Consider the following 17,667-nt stretch of genomic DNA (forward strand, 5'->3'; position numbering starts at 1 on the left):
CCAGCCTATGCTTGTACTGTACAGCCTCTCTGGCATACAGCAAGTGTCTAACAAACGTCCACAAAAGCCCTTGAACTTGTATGTCAGTGTGTGAGCGCAGCATTTTAAAGCAGAGAAATGAGACCGAAGTGTTCAGTATTTTCGAGGGAAAAAGTTCGCTATTTTTCTCCCCCATTGTAGAGCACAATCGTGCTCTAAGGCGATCCTGGAGCACAAGCTCAAGGGCCGAGGAGCGGAGCATCTGAGTCCTCCTCCACTCTCCCCGGGGCTAGGGAAGTTGGGAGAGAGCCTCGCAGCGGCCTGGGGGCTCCTCTCACCCCTACCCCCACTTTCACCCCTTTCTTCCCCGGGGCTGGACTGTTTCACCCCGTCTCTAGGCAACCGCCAGGCGCGAGGCGGGACGTCATTTCCTGAGGAGTCCGCGGGGGAGGGGCGAGGGGGAGGGGCGAGGGGGGCGGGGCCAAGGCCGGGCTGGTGGCGGCGGCGGCGGCGTCGGAACTCGCTGGAAGACACGGCCCCGGGCGGCTCAACAGTTCGCAAAGTCCGGGCTCGCGGCCGCGCGGCTCCGTCGGCGCCCAGACGGCGCAGGGGCGCGGGGCCCCCGGGCTGCTGCATTCTGGGGCTGCCCCGGACATGCCCCGCACCCCCTGCCGGACTCTGGGACTAGGGCGTCCCCCCACCCCAACTTCTGACTTTGGGGTCCCCCAGCCCGAGAGGAACGGGCGGCCCGGCTGGGGGAGTCCCGGGTATGGTGTGACGGGGCGGTCAGCTTTGCTGCGCCCCCCACTCCAGCCACCCGTCGTCTCTGTGACCTCCAGCATGTAGCTGCTGTCCCGGCGGCCCCCGGACTTCAGCCGCTGTCTCCGCGGCCCCCTGACTCGAGCCTCCGCCTCCGCGCCCCCCGAACTCCAGCGGCCAGCCGTCTCTGCGCACCCCGACTCCGCCGCCGCTTCCGCGCCCCCCTCTGTCTTCGCGCCCCCGGGACTTCAGCAGCGGGCTCCGCCACCTCCCCGGGATCGAGCCGCTGTCTCCGCGCCCCCCAAAGCCAGACTCCAGCGGCGGTCAGCGTGCTCGCGGGGATCCAGCGGCCGCGCCGGTGCCCGCGAGTGCAGCAGCCGCCCCACCGCGCGCCCCGAGCCCGCCGGGCCTCGGCGAGGAGATGAACGCGCCGCTGGACGGCCTGTCGGTGAGCTCGTGCTCCACCCGCTCGCTGGGCTCGGCGGCCGGGGCGGGCGGCGGCGCGGGCTCGGGGCTGCGGCTGCTCTCTGCCAACGTGCGCCAGCTGCACCAGGCGCTGACGGCGCTGCTGAGCGAGGCGGAGCGGGAGCAGTTCACGCACTGCCTGAACGCCTACCACGCGCGCCGCAACGTCTTCGACCTGGTGCGCACCCTGCGCGTGCTGCTGGACAGCCCGGTCAAGCGGCGCCTGCTGCCCATGCTGCGCCTGGTCATCCCGCGCTCCGACCAGCTGCTCTTCGACCAGTACACGGCCGAGGGCCTCTACTTGCCCGCCACCGCCCCCTACCGGCAGCCCGCCTGGGGCGGCCCCGACGGCGCGGGGCCGGGAGAGGTGCGCCTGGTGAGCCTGAGGCGCGCCAAGGCGCACGAGGGCCTGGGCTTCAGCATCCGCGGGGGCTCGGAGCACGGCGTGGGCATCTACGTGTCCCTGGTGGAGCCGGGCTCTCTGGCCGAGAAGGAAGGGTTGCGGGTCGGGGACCAGATTCTGCGCGTCAACGACAAGTCCCTGGCCCGGGTGACCCACGCCGAAGCTGTCAAGGTAGGTCTGTGGTTGGGGATCGAGGTAGAGTGGCACACTCCTTCAGTACCTTCCATGCTGTGTGCTCTTAGGCAAATCACTTAGCCTTTCTGGACCCCATTTTTCTTGACTTTGAAACAGGAACATCTACTTTTTTCAGCAAACATGTGCCAGGCACACGAGGTATAGTGATGGGCAAAAAAGACATGGATCCTGTTCTCATTGGCCTTAAAGACAAGTGCCATCAGGCACGTGTATGATTACAAAGTGGGGAGGGTGCAGTGGATTCTCACAAGGCTTGAGAGAGGAAAGCTCCCAGTGAGTGGCTTTGACTGCTGTCGTGGTTATTCTCCTTAGTCCCTAGGCTTTTGCCCCTGGAAGAAAATTGTGTTGGCTTAGTGGCCACAGCAGGGCTGGAGGAGGCAGAGCGATGGGGAGGTCCAGCCCCACCGGGCCGTGTGTGTCCTGGGACAAGTCAGTGGCCCTTTCACAACCTCTGCTTCTCCACTTGGAAAATGGGGCAGCTGGACCGGATAAGTGGCCCTTCACCTTCCTGGGAAGGAGGCCCCATCTGCCTGTCAAAAATAAATCTTCCAGCCCCCATGAGAGTAGTACTGTTTGTTTCTCTTAATTGAGAGAAAAATACCTTCTGACAACAGGCTTCTTGGGGTTTAATCATGCTGTTTCGGGGAAGGTGTGTGTTTGCCAGTCTCACAGCCAAGGGCCATTGAAGTGTGAGATGGACAGATGGGCAGTGTTGGGTCCACGTGTGGATTCAGGGACTCTTTGCAGATGTTCATCCTCCTCCCTCCTGTGTGTAAGAAGGGAAGAATTTGGGGGAAAAGGCACAGTGACACAGACTCTGCTCCTGCAGGGACACTGCTCCCCACAGTCTTGGACTGGCCTACGACCCAGCCTCTCCTGCCCTCGCCTCCCCCATGTCCCCTCCAGTGCCCCCGCCTCTACCTCCTAGACCTCAGGGCAAGTGTTCTGAACTCCAGCCTGAGACCTGCTGACTGCTGGGAGATGACAGGCAGCAGAGGCCCAGGTCCAGCTACTTCCAGTGTGCTGGTCAGTGACCTGTGGCCAGGTGTGACTTGAGCTGGCTGCACCTGGGACACCACCACCTTACCTGGGACCTTGGTCTCTCTCGTTTGCTTCCCACCCTGTCCGGCCTCTTCGGGAAGGCCCTGAGAATTTTGGAAAGTTCTTTGTAGCATCCGGAAGAGGGCAGGTCAGTTTATATTGGGGGGAGGGGGGTGCAGGGTACAGTGGGCTAAGCTCATTGTGGGTTTCCATGCAGCAATGCTCCCCTCTGTCTCCTCCCCCACTCCTCAGCCTTTCCCCTTTATCTAACATTACATCTTTTTATAAAGAAAAATAGTGCATTAACCCTGACACTGAAGAGGTCTGGAGATGATAAATTTGTACTCTAAAGATATTTGATCCAAATGGTGATTTATAAATTTAGATTCAACTTTAGTAGTAATTTAGAAAGGTTTGGGTAACTTCATCATCCCAAGGTGATGGACTTTGAAAGGGAGGGCCAGCAGTAACCCAGACGTTAGAGCACTGGTTCTTCCTTTAGTGCACCCCAGCCTCAGCCATGCCACCAGGGTCGGGCTGCTTAGTTTCAGCTCACCAGCAGGAGCCCCCTCTACCTCCCTCAGCCCTCATTTCCTGCCTGCTCTCTGCTTCTTCTGTCTGAACCCCCCTCAACTGTGGTGTGATGCTGTGATGTGACGTCCAGCGGCACCAGACCTGGCTAGTTTATTTACTCCTCTTGCTTCCAGAGTGAAACCTCAACTCTCTGAGGCATACCTTTGAGACCTGGAAATTAACACTTGCCTGTGAGGGAGAGGTGGGAGGGGTGGCAATGTCCTTGAGGGCATGGGAGCCTGTGGGGAAGGAGCCGGTGAGAGCAGAGCAGCCCCCTTCCTCCTGGCCACTTTTTTTTCCTCTGGAAGCATCTGCTAAGGTAGACTGAGCTCCTCCTACCTCAGGTTTGCCCCTCTGCCATCTGACCCCGCACACGTGATCTGCTCAGGATGGACCCTTGCGGACCCTGCGGACCCTTCTGAAGCCACAGGCAAAAGGAGGGCTGCTTTGAATCACATTAATCCAGGGGGAAAGGGGATAGTCTCTGAGCCACTCTACCTTGGGGACAGTGTAGATCAGCTGGAGAGCCGCTGACACATTTCCACACAATTAAGGCCAAGTCCCTTAACTGAAAGCCTAGAGACCCTGTTTCTCCATGAGGCACAGATGGGCCCCTTTGCCAGGATTTCTCCACCCGCAGTCCTTTGTAAGCTGCAGTGCTGTAGGGCAGGCTGTCAGGGATTTTATGGGAAAGGTGACCAGCTCAATTCTGTTTGCCATGTTTGCTTGATGAATTTCCATCTCCTCTTCCCAAAATGGGCCTGGCTTTCCTGATTGCACACGGTTGGTAGGAAAGATCAGCTCTGATATGTTTTCTTCCTTCATCTTAGGTCAGGTGGCTCTTCTTGAAAGGATACATTTTGGGGGGAGGGAGGGAATGGACAGGGAAGAGTGACTATTATTTTTTTAAATGAACTTTTTTATTTTGGAGTAATTTCAGATCTATAGAAAAGCTGCAGAGATAAAACAGAGAATCCCGTACCCTTCACCCAGCTTCCGCTAATGCTAACATCTTTTGGCAAAACTAAAAAATTAACCTTGGTACACAATTAACTCATCTTCAGACTTTATTTGAATTTCACCAGTTTTTCTCCTTATGTCCTTTTTCCATTCCAGGACATCACATTGTGTTTAGTATGTGTTTTCAACCTTAACATCTTTATTTTCCCTTTGTGAGTCGAAAGAGGGAAAGATCTTCTGAGTATCCCTGAAAAAGAGATTGATCGTGTGGGTATGCATGTATGTATGTGTACATGTGCATGTAATGAAAAGAAAACAACATTTCAGGAATCAGGTTTTGTAAGAGAGATTTTATGAACCAGAAAGGATCACCTCCTGCGAGTGAACAGCTTTTTGAAACACACGAAGTTTTAACCCCCTCTCTTTCTGGCAAATCAAGCATCCGTTATTACCTAGAGCATTTCAGTAAAGATTTTCTCCTTCATCCAGTGGAGCTTATTTGCTAAATCAGCAGTGACATGTCAGATAAGGCAAGCCATTTACTATTTGCAATTAGGTTGAAATGTTGATTTTGGAAAAATCTATCTTGAATGAACAGGAGCCAACCTAATAATAATAATAGTAATAATAAAGTAGATCTCTTAAAGATTTCATCCCAATGTGCTTGCTAAATTGCCAAGGAGTTTACAGACCAGGATGCTCCATTATGTTCTGTTACACACTTGCTGTGTGACCTTGGATGAATTAGGGTCCCTTTCTTTGTCCCAGAGTGAATGGACCAGGGGCTGCCCAAAGTCTCTTTCAGTTCAGATGGTCTGTGATTTGCTCAGTCTATGCCCATAGAAGGCATTTAGAAAGTCTAGGCTGATGCTTTTTTGTTCTTTTGGAATTGCTTTCGTTTAAGGCAGAGTAAAGAAAGTTGGCTAAGAACCGGGACACGAGAATCTTGGCATTCTTGTGTAGCCTCCTACTAAATCAGGAAATTGATGGGTTACACATTGTACTGATGAGAAGTTGACTGCAGTCCCTCAACCCAAGAACACCAGCGCTGGTGCTATTCCAGGGTAAATGAGAAAACAATAGGATTCTGGCACAAACAGCACTGTGCCTGGGACCAGTCAAAATCAAATCCAGTTAGCCAATTGCTTTGTGAGTCCCTTGATTCTGTGGCTACTTGAATGCAGGGTACCCAGGTACTGCTGGGATGTGTGCGTTTGCTTGTGTATGTGTGTGTTTTAACTCAATAAAATTTAAATGGCTTCATTACAGGCTCAGCATCCCCATGGGTAAATCTGAAGAACATATTCGAAACGTTCCAGAAGTTAAAAGCAGTTGCCGGCCCTTTCACTTAATTAGAATTATCACACCCTCCCTTCCTTTCCATAATATCCCTAGAAGAATCTGTCCATATTACTATAAGTTATTATATTTGGTCCGGCACCTTCTAAACGGCACATTTGTCATGTTCCCATTGTACATGGTTAGCTGAAGCCATTACAAATTATTACCACTTCCAACTTTGTAGCTGAAACACAGCTTCTCCCATTGGTCTCATTCCTGTATTCCAATTTGAAAACATGGGTAATGTTTTTATGGGTTGCATAGACTTTCCTCTGGTCTGTCATTTGTGAGTCCTGTGAGTCCTGCCAGCAATGGCATGTTGAAAGTTCACTATTAATAAACCCTTTACTGAATGGATTTTTGGTCTCTATATATCCGAGCAGAGTTTGATACAGTACATTGAGAGTCTGTTTCTTTAACGTGGTCTCATATCTTTATTTGGCTCCAGCTGGTCCCCAAAGTTTCAGATAATTTTGGTGCCTATATAGGACCAAATCCTCTTTCGGTTGGTTATTTACCGTTCAAATCAAAGAAGCATTTTGTAGGTGGAAAAGAATGTGTATATTTTTTAAGAATCGATATTTTTATAGTAGAAGATTCCTGCTTTCTGACTTCAAGCCGGACATGAAAGAGATGTAGAGCCTTGTTTTTCTGTCACTCCCCTCTGCTGACAAACCCGGTGGTGTTTATTACCTGCCATAGATTCATCATTTGGCTGGTGCTGTAAAGATGGGTGTGATCCTCCAACCCCCGACCAATTGGATTTTGTGTGTGATGCTGCTTCCCACCTTCGCACAGCACACAGCCTGTGTACACCTGTCAAAGGCACGCAGCCCCTGACACGCCTGTCTGCTCACGCCCGTGGCCCATGGCCATCTCCCTGGAGTCCTAATCCCCCGCCCCTACCCCCGCACAGGGCTCGCGCCGAGGCGGGCGTTCACAGCGCATCAGGCTCCAAGCGGCTCCTAGCAAGGTGGTTTTATAGCCCTAGAAGGGCAGCCCTTGTTCTCCACTCCCCCAGGACCCTGGACTAGTCCCCAGCAAGGACCAGAGAATCTGATTAGAATGAATGGCATTTGGTAGCGGGAGGTAGTTGGAGGCTGGAATAAAAATCTTTCAAAACGGTGGGGCTTTTTTTTTTTTCTCACGATTCCCATGCTGCAGAATTTGCATTTTATTTTTCTGCCTGACAGGTAGGAAGGGTGCAAAGAGCAGGAGTCAAGCTCTCGATTCTTCCCCTGTGCGTACTTGACGTGGGCTGTGGCGGGCAGCGCGCGGGCGATGCATCTGTGGTTTACCTTTGCTTCCCTGCAGCACGGTTGGAAGAGGGAAGGCTGACCTAGCGATCGCCTGCTCTGAGCCAGGACCTTCGTCCAGCATGTCCCGCTTCGTCCTCGTGGTGTCCTGAGACTGTCCTGACAAAGTGGCTTAAAAGAGTTCTGGAGACTGGAAGTTCACAATCCAGGGCTGCGCTCCCTCAGAGCCTGTGGGGGGAATCCCATTGCCTGCCTCCCGCCTGGTTTCCAGTAGGGGTGGCAGCCCCAGGTGTGCCTGGGATTGTGGCACAGCTCAACCTCTGCCTCTCTTGTCCCTTGGCCGTCTTCTCTCGTGTCTGTCTTCTCTCCCCTTCTTGTAAGGGCACCAGTCATACTGGATTAAGGGCTCCTGCTACTCCAGTGTGACCTCATTTTAACTTGCCTAATTCCACCTGCAAAGCCCCTATTTCCAAAGAGGGTCACTCTCTGAGGTCCTGGGGGTTAGGACTTGAACATACCTTTTGGGGGATGTAATTCAACCCGTAACCCCAGGGGAGGTGGAGGTGAGGAGGGAGGGTCCTGCTCAGGAGGTCGCGTTGACTAGCCCAAGGTCACCATTGGGACGAGAGCCTAAGTGGCCTTCCTACCTGTGCACAGCCCAGGTTATGTCATCAGCCTCTGGAAAGGTATTGCCAGGCCCCCAGCATTCACCCATCTCTGCAGGAAGGCAGACACGGACACCTTTTGTGTCTGACATTTAGGGGTCTTTATTTTTTATTTTTATTTTTCAAATTCTACTCAATTTATTCATTTTTTTTAAAGATATTACATTTAAAAATATATGAGGTCCCCATTCGCCCCCACCACCCCCACCCCACCACTCCCCCCCCCCAATAACACTCTCCCCCATCATCATGTCACATCCATTGCGTCTGGTGAGTACATCTCCTAGGGGTCTTTAAAGAACCATCAAATCTAAAGATGCCATTTTACTCGGTGGGGTGCCTGAGGCGCAGCCATCAGGGGAAGATGGCCTGTCTCACCCCAGCCTGTCACCAGGAAGGGCATCTGTCCATGTGTCATATGAACGGCTCTTCCCGCACCCCTGACCTGGGGCTGGTGTTGGTGCTGGCCAATCAGACCAATGGGACACAGCCCCTGCCCTTGGGATCTTGGGGACAGGGGTATAGTTTCAGGAGCATCTGCAGCCGCAGGCTGGCAAGTGTTTTAAGTGCTGTGACATTGCACACCTCCGTTTTGCTGCCACCCTCTCCAAAGCAGCACCCTCTGCCTCAACCCCAGCTCTCTACCCCTTTACCTTGCCTTGATTTCCTTCTTTGTACTCACCAGGATGTTGCATTGTATATTTATCATCTGCCTCCCGTTCGACAAGTGACCTTGGTGAGAATTGAGAACTAGTGTGTTTTGCTTACATCCCTGGTACGTTGACAGTGCCTAGTGCATAGTAAGTACCTAATAAATATTTGCTGAATGAATGCAGTACTCTAGCTCCTAACCCAGTGCTGGTTGAGTCCAGCAGTCTTTGGACCCTGAGTGTGACACTGCAGAAAGCCTGTGTGTTGCAGTGTAGTGAGCGCTGGACGGCCAATTTGAGGAAAGCCATGGGCTCTGGTGTCTGCCTCACTCTGAAGATGCCGTGTGGCCATGGGCAGATCACTGGACATCTCTGAATCTCAGGCTCTGGAACTGGGAATGGACATAATCACCCCCGACCTGCCTTGGAGGGAGGCTGTAGGGATCAAATGTGTTCACTGGTGTGTAAACAAACCCTTGATAAATAAGAAAGCCTCTACCATGATTTTAATGAAAGACATTTTGAAAATAATGTGGCCCGGGCTTGGGTGGGCACCAGCTTTTCAAATCCTCTGCAGCCCAAGGCCAGCCTATGGAGACCCCTCTGGTTATTTCATTTGTAACTTTGCTCTTAAATTTTAAAACTGCATTCTGAAAAGTGGGTTATTTCAGCAGCCTGGCTGTGTCTGTGATTCCGAAATAGAACCATTTATGCATTCCAAAGCAATCAATGAACCAATTTGGAGTGAGGTATATCTTCTGGCTTTCTGTTTTTTTTTTAAAAAAAAAAAAAACGTCCAGGTTTCAAGAAGTCCCAACATTTTGGGAGAATACGGGGTCCCTGCTAATATGCTGCTGTTTAAAAGCTGCTTTATTCTCTATGGAAAATGCATAAGTGGATTTATTTTTGTTTCTTTTCTAGTCCCAGCCCCTTTTCTTCCTTCCCCCTTTGAGAATTTGCGTTCCTTCTGCTAAATTGGCTGTGGTTTTGCTTCAGCTGGCAGCCAGTTTCTTCATTATTTTTCCTTTCTACCTGAGCTTTCGTAATATCAGCATCCTCTTGACTTTGAATGCAAAGCAAACATATCAGCCTTCTGTAAACTAGTCCCAAGATGCCCTCTTCTAATTCTGAAGCTTCAGGCCGCTGGAGGAATATAGTAAAAGCACGTCAAAAAGTGTGATCCAATACCCAGATGTTCGGGCCATATACAGAGTGATTCTCAAATAGTGGCTTGTTTGAGAATTGACGAGCTCCCTAGGAAAGTCATAACCACCTCTAGGTTTGGGAAGTACTGCCTTTCATAGGATTTGCCCCCCACTCTGTCCCCATCCTTAGCTCTTGGAGCAAGATCCAGATGTGCAAGTTCAGCTGATAGATTGGAGTACTCCAAGGAAGAGAGGTCTGAACCTGAAGGGCTTGTGGAGACAGACCTGGCTTCATATCCCCACAGTACTGCTTAGCTGTGACCTTGGGCAGGTCCTTTTCCTCTTTGTGCCTCAGTTTCCCCTACCACTGAACCCAACTCATAACAGGACCTTACCAATAGGTCATCACCACTGTACATTAAAGTTTGAAAAATACAGCCACTGAGGTCCTGCTGCAAGCATTTATAATGAAAAATGTTTTCGATTGTACGCAAGTGGCTTTGAAAGTCTTCTGTCGTGCCTGCTTAGTTTTTAAAAAAAAAATGCCATTGGGAGAAAATACTGAGACCGGTGGGCCCGTGTGATCCATTGTAGCTGTTGGAATTGCCAAGTCATTTACGAAATGTAGTCAACATTCCCACATAGCCAGCGTTTCTTTAAAAATGTAATTGCTCCTATTTGGATTCTGGCATCTGTATTATCTTTATACAGCAATAATAAAGCCCAGTGGTTGAATAGAATTGTGTGTCCCCAATTCCCCCTTTTGAGTTACGAGGCCTTGGGCATCTGAAGAGGCAGATAGACAGAGGCATGGCCCAGAGGCCCAGCGTGTGGCAGTGGGTCCCCTGGACCAGGCTGCAGCCCACCCTCGCTCCCCAGCATCCTTCCTGGATGGTCTCCCCAGGGACCCCAATGAGGAGCCCGAGGAGGCTGGTTGTTTCCTAAACCCGTTGAAACAAGCAATGCCAGTGAAAGAGGGGATTTGAGAACACGGGCCTCTGCACTTAAAAAATTCTCTCATTTGTTTTGAACCACATCTCAAATGATGTGCTTGGTCTCAGATTAAGATAGAAAAGCAAGAGGTCCAGCTTTCAGAGATTGACTGCCCATGTAGGTGGGGAAGCTTCTAGAAGTTGGGGCAGGATTTTCCTGCTGCCCTTTCCATCCTTCTGGCCTGAAATGGAGGGTGCAGTGTCCTCTGGCATGTCTGGACCCAGTGTGACCTTTATCCTATTGCTTATCTCTTTCCTACTGCCTCTCTCTTCTTTCTTATCAGAGACTCCCAACCTTGCCCAGATTCCCCCCAATTCTCTTTTTTTAAAAAAAATTTTTAAGAGATTTATTTTTATTTATTTCTCTCCCCTTCTCCCCCCCTCCCCCACCCCATGAGTTATCTGCTCTGTGTCCACTTGCATTCTTGTCGGTGGCACCGGGTATCTGTCTCTTTTTGTTGCATCATCTTGCTGCATCAGCTCTTCGTGTATGTGGCACCACTCCTGGTGCTTTCTTCGCACAGAGTGGCTTTCCTTGCAGGGTGCACTCCTTGCGCGTGGGGCTCCCCTACGTGGGAGACACCCCTGCATGGCATGGCACTTCTTGGGCCAGCTCACCACATGGGTCAGGAGGACCTGGGTTTGAACCCTGGACCTCTCATATGGTAGGTGGATGCTACATCAGTTGAGCCAAATCCAACCCCCCCCCCCCCCCCCCCAATTCTCTTGAACTCTCTTTCTCCACCTCCTCCAAGGTCCCTTCCAATCCTGAGACCTCTAAGTCTACTGTGAAGGTCAGGAAGTTCAGACCTCCCTCAGATTCCACCCTGGCACCCTCAAATGTCTGCATATTCACCCCTCTTCTAGGCTTGCTCTCTTCAAACAGGAACTGTGCCTCCTTTTATTTATTTTTATTTTTGTTTTCATTTTCAGCTCTTCCCTGTGTGCTTGCTCTGGAAGTCCTGGCTGGTCTCCAGCTCTCTGAGGGCACCTTTTGCCTCACGCCCGCAAAGCGTGGACATTCCCCAAGTTAGTGACCTCGACCCACTTTTCTCCTCCCCAGTCTCCCGCTTGGAGATCCTGCATGCCTCAGTGATCTTGGAGCCTCCAGGCTGGCCCCTCTGCAGCGTGTCTCAGACCATATTCACCCTGTCCCCTGACTCGCCCACCTGCCCCCGGCTCCTTCTTTGTACTGGAGGCAGGGTGAACTTCCAGAGGTATATGTGACTGTGCCACACCTGCCCAGAACCCCGTACTGGAGCTGGGGGCCTGTGGGCAGAGGCTGAGCTCCTCAGCCTGGCATTCGGCTGCCCACAGTCTGATCCCTCTTTGCCTACAGAGTCCTTTTCTCTGGCTGCACCCCAAATGGCGTCCACACTGGGCCAAACAAGCAACACCCTTCCTTGGAAATACAACTTTGTTTCTCACTTCTTGTTCATATCCACAGCCCCTGCAAGACTCGGCCTTGACACTTCCTCCCAGCAGACCTGCCCACCCCCACCCCACTGCTGTCCCCCCACCTGCGGGAAACCGCTCTTCCTCCCTCCACCCCCCTTCTCTTCTACTAGGGCACAGATAATGTATTTCCTAGTATTTTCATTAGTTTTGTTTTATTTCTTTTATATCGTTGTATCTTAATAACCTTTGTACTCAGGGCTTACTATGTATCTGACACTGTTCTAAATTTTTATGCATATAAACATATTTAAACCTTACCCTGTGAGGTTCAAGGTTCATACCACTTTTATCACTTCATTTTGTAGAATTGTAGAGTTTGTCACTTGCCCATTGTCACAAAGCCAGAAACTGAAAGAGCCAGGATTTAAACCCAGGTTTTGTTGACTTAAAAACTGTGTCCTTAACCCCAACACCAGAGAGAGGTGACAACCCTCGAGGCTAAAGCCTGGAGCCGTACTCCCTGGGTTCGAATCCCGGCTCTGCCACTTTTACTGTATGACTTCAACAAGTTTCTAAACTTCCCTGAATCCCCAGTTGCTCTTCAATAAAATCACAATGAGGATACTCATAGAACAGCAGTGTTCTGTTCCCTCATCTCTAAAACAGGGATGCCGATGGTCATGGGGATTATGTATTAATATAAAGGCACTCTCTGCGTCTATTAATCTGAATATTTCATTATTATCCACTAGGGTTAGACACTGTGTTGGGGTCAGTTTTCCTACTGGATGGTGTTCCTTCTGGTGCTCTTGACGGTGCTGCGGCTTATGACACTGCACGCACTGATGACAGCCGCCACCTTTGGGGATTCCTGTGCTGCTGGAGGTCTGCTAAGGGTTCATGTGCAGCCCCCACCAACCCTCACCTCGGCCCTGGGGACGGGGAGGAGGTGCCGGCCACGCTCCTGCAGGTGGCCCAGTGGCCGAGGTCTGAGCCCCGTCCTTCTGCCTCTGAAGTGTGCGCTCTTTGCCACGGCTCTGTTCTCACCGGAAAGCCAAGTGTCCAGCCCAGCACCGTGTCCGGCAAGGGCAGGTATTCCGTAAAGGTCCGTTTCTTCCCTGATTTCTCCCCTCATGGAAATGGCTTTGTAGCCACTTGATCAGAAATCCAAGGAGCCAAAGACCCAGGCCCAGCGGTGCTGCTCCAGGCAAAGCCTGATGGGCCTGGGGCACTCTTCTTTTTGTTCCCTCTTGTCCCTCTCTCTCTTGCCACTCCCTGACCTTGGTCAGGTTTTCATCTTGTGGCATATGGAAACTCCCTAGTGGATGCCTGTGACCTCCACTCAGCCCCCATTAGGGTGAACTGGTGGCTTGGGAGATCAGCATCCCTGAGTCTGTCTACACTGGCTTTGCTGGAGCAGGAGGAGGAGATTTTCTCCTGGGCCACTTGTGGCAAGTCTGGTGGTTGCCACCTCATCACCTACTAGACAAGGGGACATTTTGGTTGGGTCATAGGAAACAAGGGAGGTAGAGGAGTTTGCTGAGGCTCTTAAAATTAAACCCACACATACTCATACACACATATATATTTACACCCATGAATGACCTACCCTATGCTATATGGACTCAATTTAGAAAACTTGGAAAGCTCAGAAAAGCACAAAGGGGGGAAAAAAAAAAGAAACAAAAATCACTGATAATATCGCCCCCACCTGAAATAATCCCTGTTGCCAATTTATCATTGTTTTAATTATTTATTTTTGATAGAGATGTTGTAAGTTTACAGAAAAATCTTGCATACCTTTTGGCAATTTAACTCATATCTTTCTGGTACCCTGTATGCATCTGTGTGTAAATGTGTATTGTTCTTGAGCAAACATACTTGTCTAGCCTGCTTCTTTCACCAAGTAATGTATCATGATTATTTTTCCACCTTGATTAAGTGTTTCTAAAATATGATTTTTAATGACTGCGTAATATATCATTGTAATGAGGTACATGATTTATTTAACTAATTTTTTATTGTTGTACAGTGTGTTTTAAAATATTATCCATATTGCTTTTTGAAACATCCTTGCACATTCATCTTTAAGCACATCTCTAATGATTCCTTGGGCTTTATTGCTGGAGGTGGCTTTGGCTCAGAGGATAGGCATATTTCTTTTAGGAGGCACTGGGGATTGAACCCAGGATCTTGTACATAGGAAGCAGGTGCTCAACCACTGGCTACTTCTGCTCCCTGGCATATTTTTAAGGCTTTTGATAACCATGGCTGAATGGTCTTTGTAGGAAGTTTGTTTTTTCCAGTCCCACCTACCAACATTAGCAGTTATGAGATTTTTCATTTGTCTCCAGTCTTTTCGACACTGAATATTGTTTCTTTTCCATCTTTGCCAATCTGATAGACAAGAAAGTACCCATTTTAATTTGCATAATTCCAATGGTGAAATCGAATTCCTTTGCATGCTTACTGTATATGCATATTTTGGGTATGTAATTTGTCCATTCATGTCCTATATCCATTTAATCACAGGAGTTTTCCATTTCTTTGCCACCAAAATCTTTTCCTTTATGACATCTGCTGAGTAGGTTTTTAGGAGTTGATTAATCCACCTTGAGTTTAGATATTTTTAGTCTAAGACTAAATTAAATTGGGAGCCTATCACCTGAATCAACTGAGAATGAGCAGAAAATGATAAGGGATAGGGATGTGAGGAGACTGGGAGGAGAATAACCCCCCTCAGTGTATCCACTTCTGGACTGAGAAAATATTACTGATATAAACAGCTTCTCCTGGTGGATGCATGTCTTCTGGACATCAATCCTAGGTGACAGAATACCCCATTGCAAATCCACTGAGGCTCATCTCAAGCGATAATATTTATGACTCCTAGAATCTCATTAGTTCTCGCTTAAAGAAAAGAATAAAGAGAGAAAGTTTAAATGAACATTTTAAGGCAATTGACTTAAATTATAAGAGACTAAAAGCTGGGCTTGTAGGATAATTGAAGAATTGCATTATAAAGAAATCAATATCTTTCTGGAACCCGCTCTGTCCTCATTTTGTGAGTTGTTTTGCAAGGGGACGGCCACTCTATCACTTTCCTGCAAATTTCCTTTAGCATTATCCCCAAGGTCAACATTTTTTCCCTTTCTTTGATTGTTCCTGTTTTTCCTCTTAACGCAGCCTGAGCTCACAAAGACATTTAGGAGCAAAGAGAGTGGAGAGTAGGGGTTTTAAAATGTCCGGGTCCTCCTCCTAGCCTCTGGCATCCCCGGTTCCCAGCGCTGCAGTGAGGCTCCTTCTCCATCTTCCCACAGAGCCTTTGGAGAAGGTCGATCTCATAAAGAAAAGGGAGCGGAGAATGAACAGTTGATTTTTTTTTTTAAACCCTACTTCGTAAGTCCTCAATTAAATGCAAATGCAAACAGCATTCATGAAAATCAAAAAGGAGGAAGGAAGATACCAGCAATTCCAGCCTCCTAACTAGTCATCACTCATTTCCCTGTCATCTCTTTTGGCATTAGGTAGTCACATTTTGTCAACAGTTCAATCACCTGCTTCCTTTCCTCTGTGTTTCATACGTATTTTGTCATGTTTCATGATCCTTACATTCTGGAAGGATGTCTTGGAGCGGGCAGAAATCTCCTCCGTTCACACAGCTGCTTGAGGTCCAGTGGATTTAGCTCAGGATGCTGCAGCTCAGGGAGGCAAGGTGGCCTCGCAGCGTGGCGCAGACGGCCCCGTCTTGGCACGGTTTTGCCCTGGCTTCCTGATGGCACACAGATGTCAGGATGCCACTGTGAAGCTGTGTGTTTTTGTTTTGTTTTGTTTTTCGAGACATAATGAATTCTTACCATACCACTACCTGCTTATGTCATCATTCCAGAAGAAAACAGACTAACAATGTTTGAACTTTTGCTTAAGGGAATGTTTTCAAATGTCATGTGTTCTTAGATCAAACTCGGCAGCAGAGAGCTGAATTACTGCCCCAGCATCTGTGAAAGAGAAAAGACGTCTTTGCCTTCAGCTACGTGTGGAAGGTGCCTAATCCTCGAGATGTACCGACTTCACCGTTCATTTGTCTATTTGGCTAATGTTTTATTGAGTGGCTACTGTGTGACTGGTGTGATTAAATGGCTCTTTAAACTATGTGTCATTTATTTGTTAAGGCATTGACAGTTAATATTCCTGCCTGACTCAAAAAATAAGTGTGTAGCTTACCTTAAAGAGCGCATCACTTAAAAAGACAGAGAAATCAGAAACCATATTGGAAACTGTATGAAGAGTGCTTTTACCTGAGTTTTAATTTTTTTAAAACTTTTTCTTGTAGTAACCAATGTAAAGCACACAATTTCCCGTTTTAACCACCTTCAGTTGTACAATTCAGTGATAATTACATTCACGATACGTGCTGCCCTCACTGATACCCATTTCCCTCCTTTTTTGTTACTTCAAACAAACTACTCACCCATTAAGGTACAATTCCCTCTCCCTGCCCCGCCGCCACCCCTGCCAGCCTGTGACTTATCATCTATCTCTATGAAGTAAGTTTGCTTCTTCCAGGTGTTTCATTTAAGCATGATCCTACAGTATTCGTTTTTTTTGTGTCTGAAGTTTCATGCAGCATGGTGTCGTCAAGTTTCATCCATATTGTAGCATGCATCAGAACGTCATTCCTTTTACAACTCAAAAATATTCCATTGTGTGTATATATCCTATTTTGTTTATTGAGTCATCTGTTGATGGATGCTCAGGTTGCTTCCACCTTTTGACTATTGTGAATAATGCTGCTATGAACACCGGAGTGCAGATATCTGTCAGGTCCCTGCTTTCAATTCTTTTGGTATATACCAAGAAGTGGGACTACTGGGTCATAGGGTCATTCTATTTTCAGTCTTCTGAGGATCCTCCAAACTGATTTCCACAGTGGCTGCACTGTTCTACAGTGCCACCAGCAATGTGTGGGAGTCCTCATTTCTCTACATCCTCACCGGCACTTACTATTTTCTGTTTTTGTTTTTTTAAAAAATAACAGTCATCCTAGTATGTGAAGTGCTATCACTTTGCCATAGATGGGGGGCTTTATTTCTGAGCTCTCAATTCTATTTCATTGGTCTGTATGTCTATCTTTATGCCAGTACCACACCGTTTTGTTTACTTTGACTTTGTAGTAAGTTTTGAAATCAGGAAGTGTGAGACCTCCACCTTTATTCTTCTTTTGCAATATGGATTTGGTTCTTCAGGGCCCTTAATCTGTGTGTTTTTATCCCTAATAGGAATGGTATTTCATCGTTAACTGGGGAGAGAACAGTATCTTCAAAAAATTATCTTGGGAAAACTGGATATCCACATGCCTAAGAATGAAGTTAGACCAAGACAGAAAGGGAAATGGGTTGGCTATTTAGATTCTGTTATACTAGAGAACTCATTAGGAGAGGTAAGATTTCTCATTGGTGGTAAGTTCCAAGAGGAAAGCAACCCTGCATTTCTTCATTGTCTCTCACTTTATATCCAATCACCCACAACCTTTTATCTGTTATACTTATGGATATATGTGTGGTCAAGGCAGATGAGTTCCCTGCCTTCCCTGTCTATGCAGAAGGGCAGATAAAAGAATCACTTGTATAAGTGGGTTGAGATAGGTACTTTCAGGGAGAGGGAGCAGTATGTGCAAAGGTCTGAAGTGGGAAAGAACTGGGAACATGTGGTACTATAAGAAAGCCCTGTGGCAGGGCTGGGAGGCAGAGGGCAGGGGCTGAGACTGGCCAGGCTGCAGGGCCAGCTGCACAGGCCTTAGATGTGGCCATGGCAAGGAGTTTGTGTTTTCTGTCAGAAGCAGTGG

General features: G+C 48.7%; 1 protein-coding gene across 4 annotated transcripts in view; it reads left to right on the forward strand.

Annotated features, from left to right (window-relative positions):
- The first annotated feature begins 449 nt into the window (after nucleotides 1-449).
- The window catches only part of WHRN (whirlin), a 98,356-nt gene continuing 81,138 nt past the window's right edge, over nucleotides 450-17,667 (forward strand). For 3 of the 4 annotated variants that reach the window (XM_004463168.5, XM_004463169.5, XM_004463170.5), the window contains exon 1: nucleotides 452-1,777. In XM_004463168.5, coding sequence (XP_004463225.2) covers nucleotides 1,160-1,777 — 618 coding nt within the window. In that variant the 5' untranslated portion in view covers nucleotides 452-1,159. Of the gene's footprint in view, nucleotides 1,778-17,667 lie in introns of all 4 variants that reach the window. The other variant, XM_004463171.5, reaches the window with a different exon arrangement.

Source organism: Dasypus novemcinctus, chromosome 8 (genome assembly GCF_030445035.2).
Source record: "Dasypus novemcinctus isolate mDasNov1 chromosome 8, mDasNov1.1.hap2, whole genome shotgun sequence".
In the NCBI taxonomy this organism is placed as follows: Eukaryota; Metazoa; Chordata; class Mammalia; order Cingulata; family Dasypodidae; genus Dasypus; species Dasypus novemcinctus.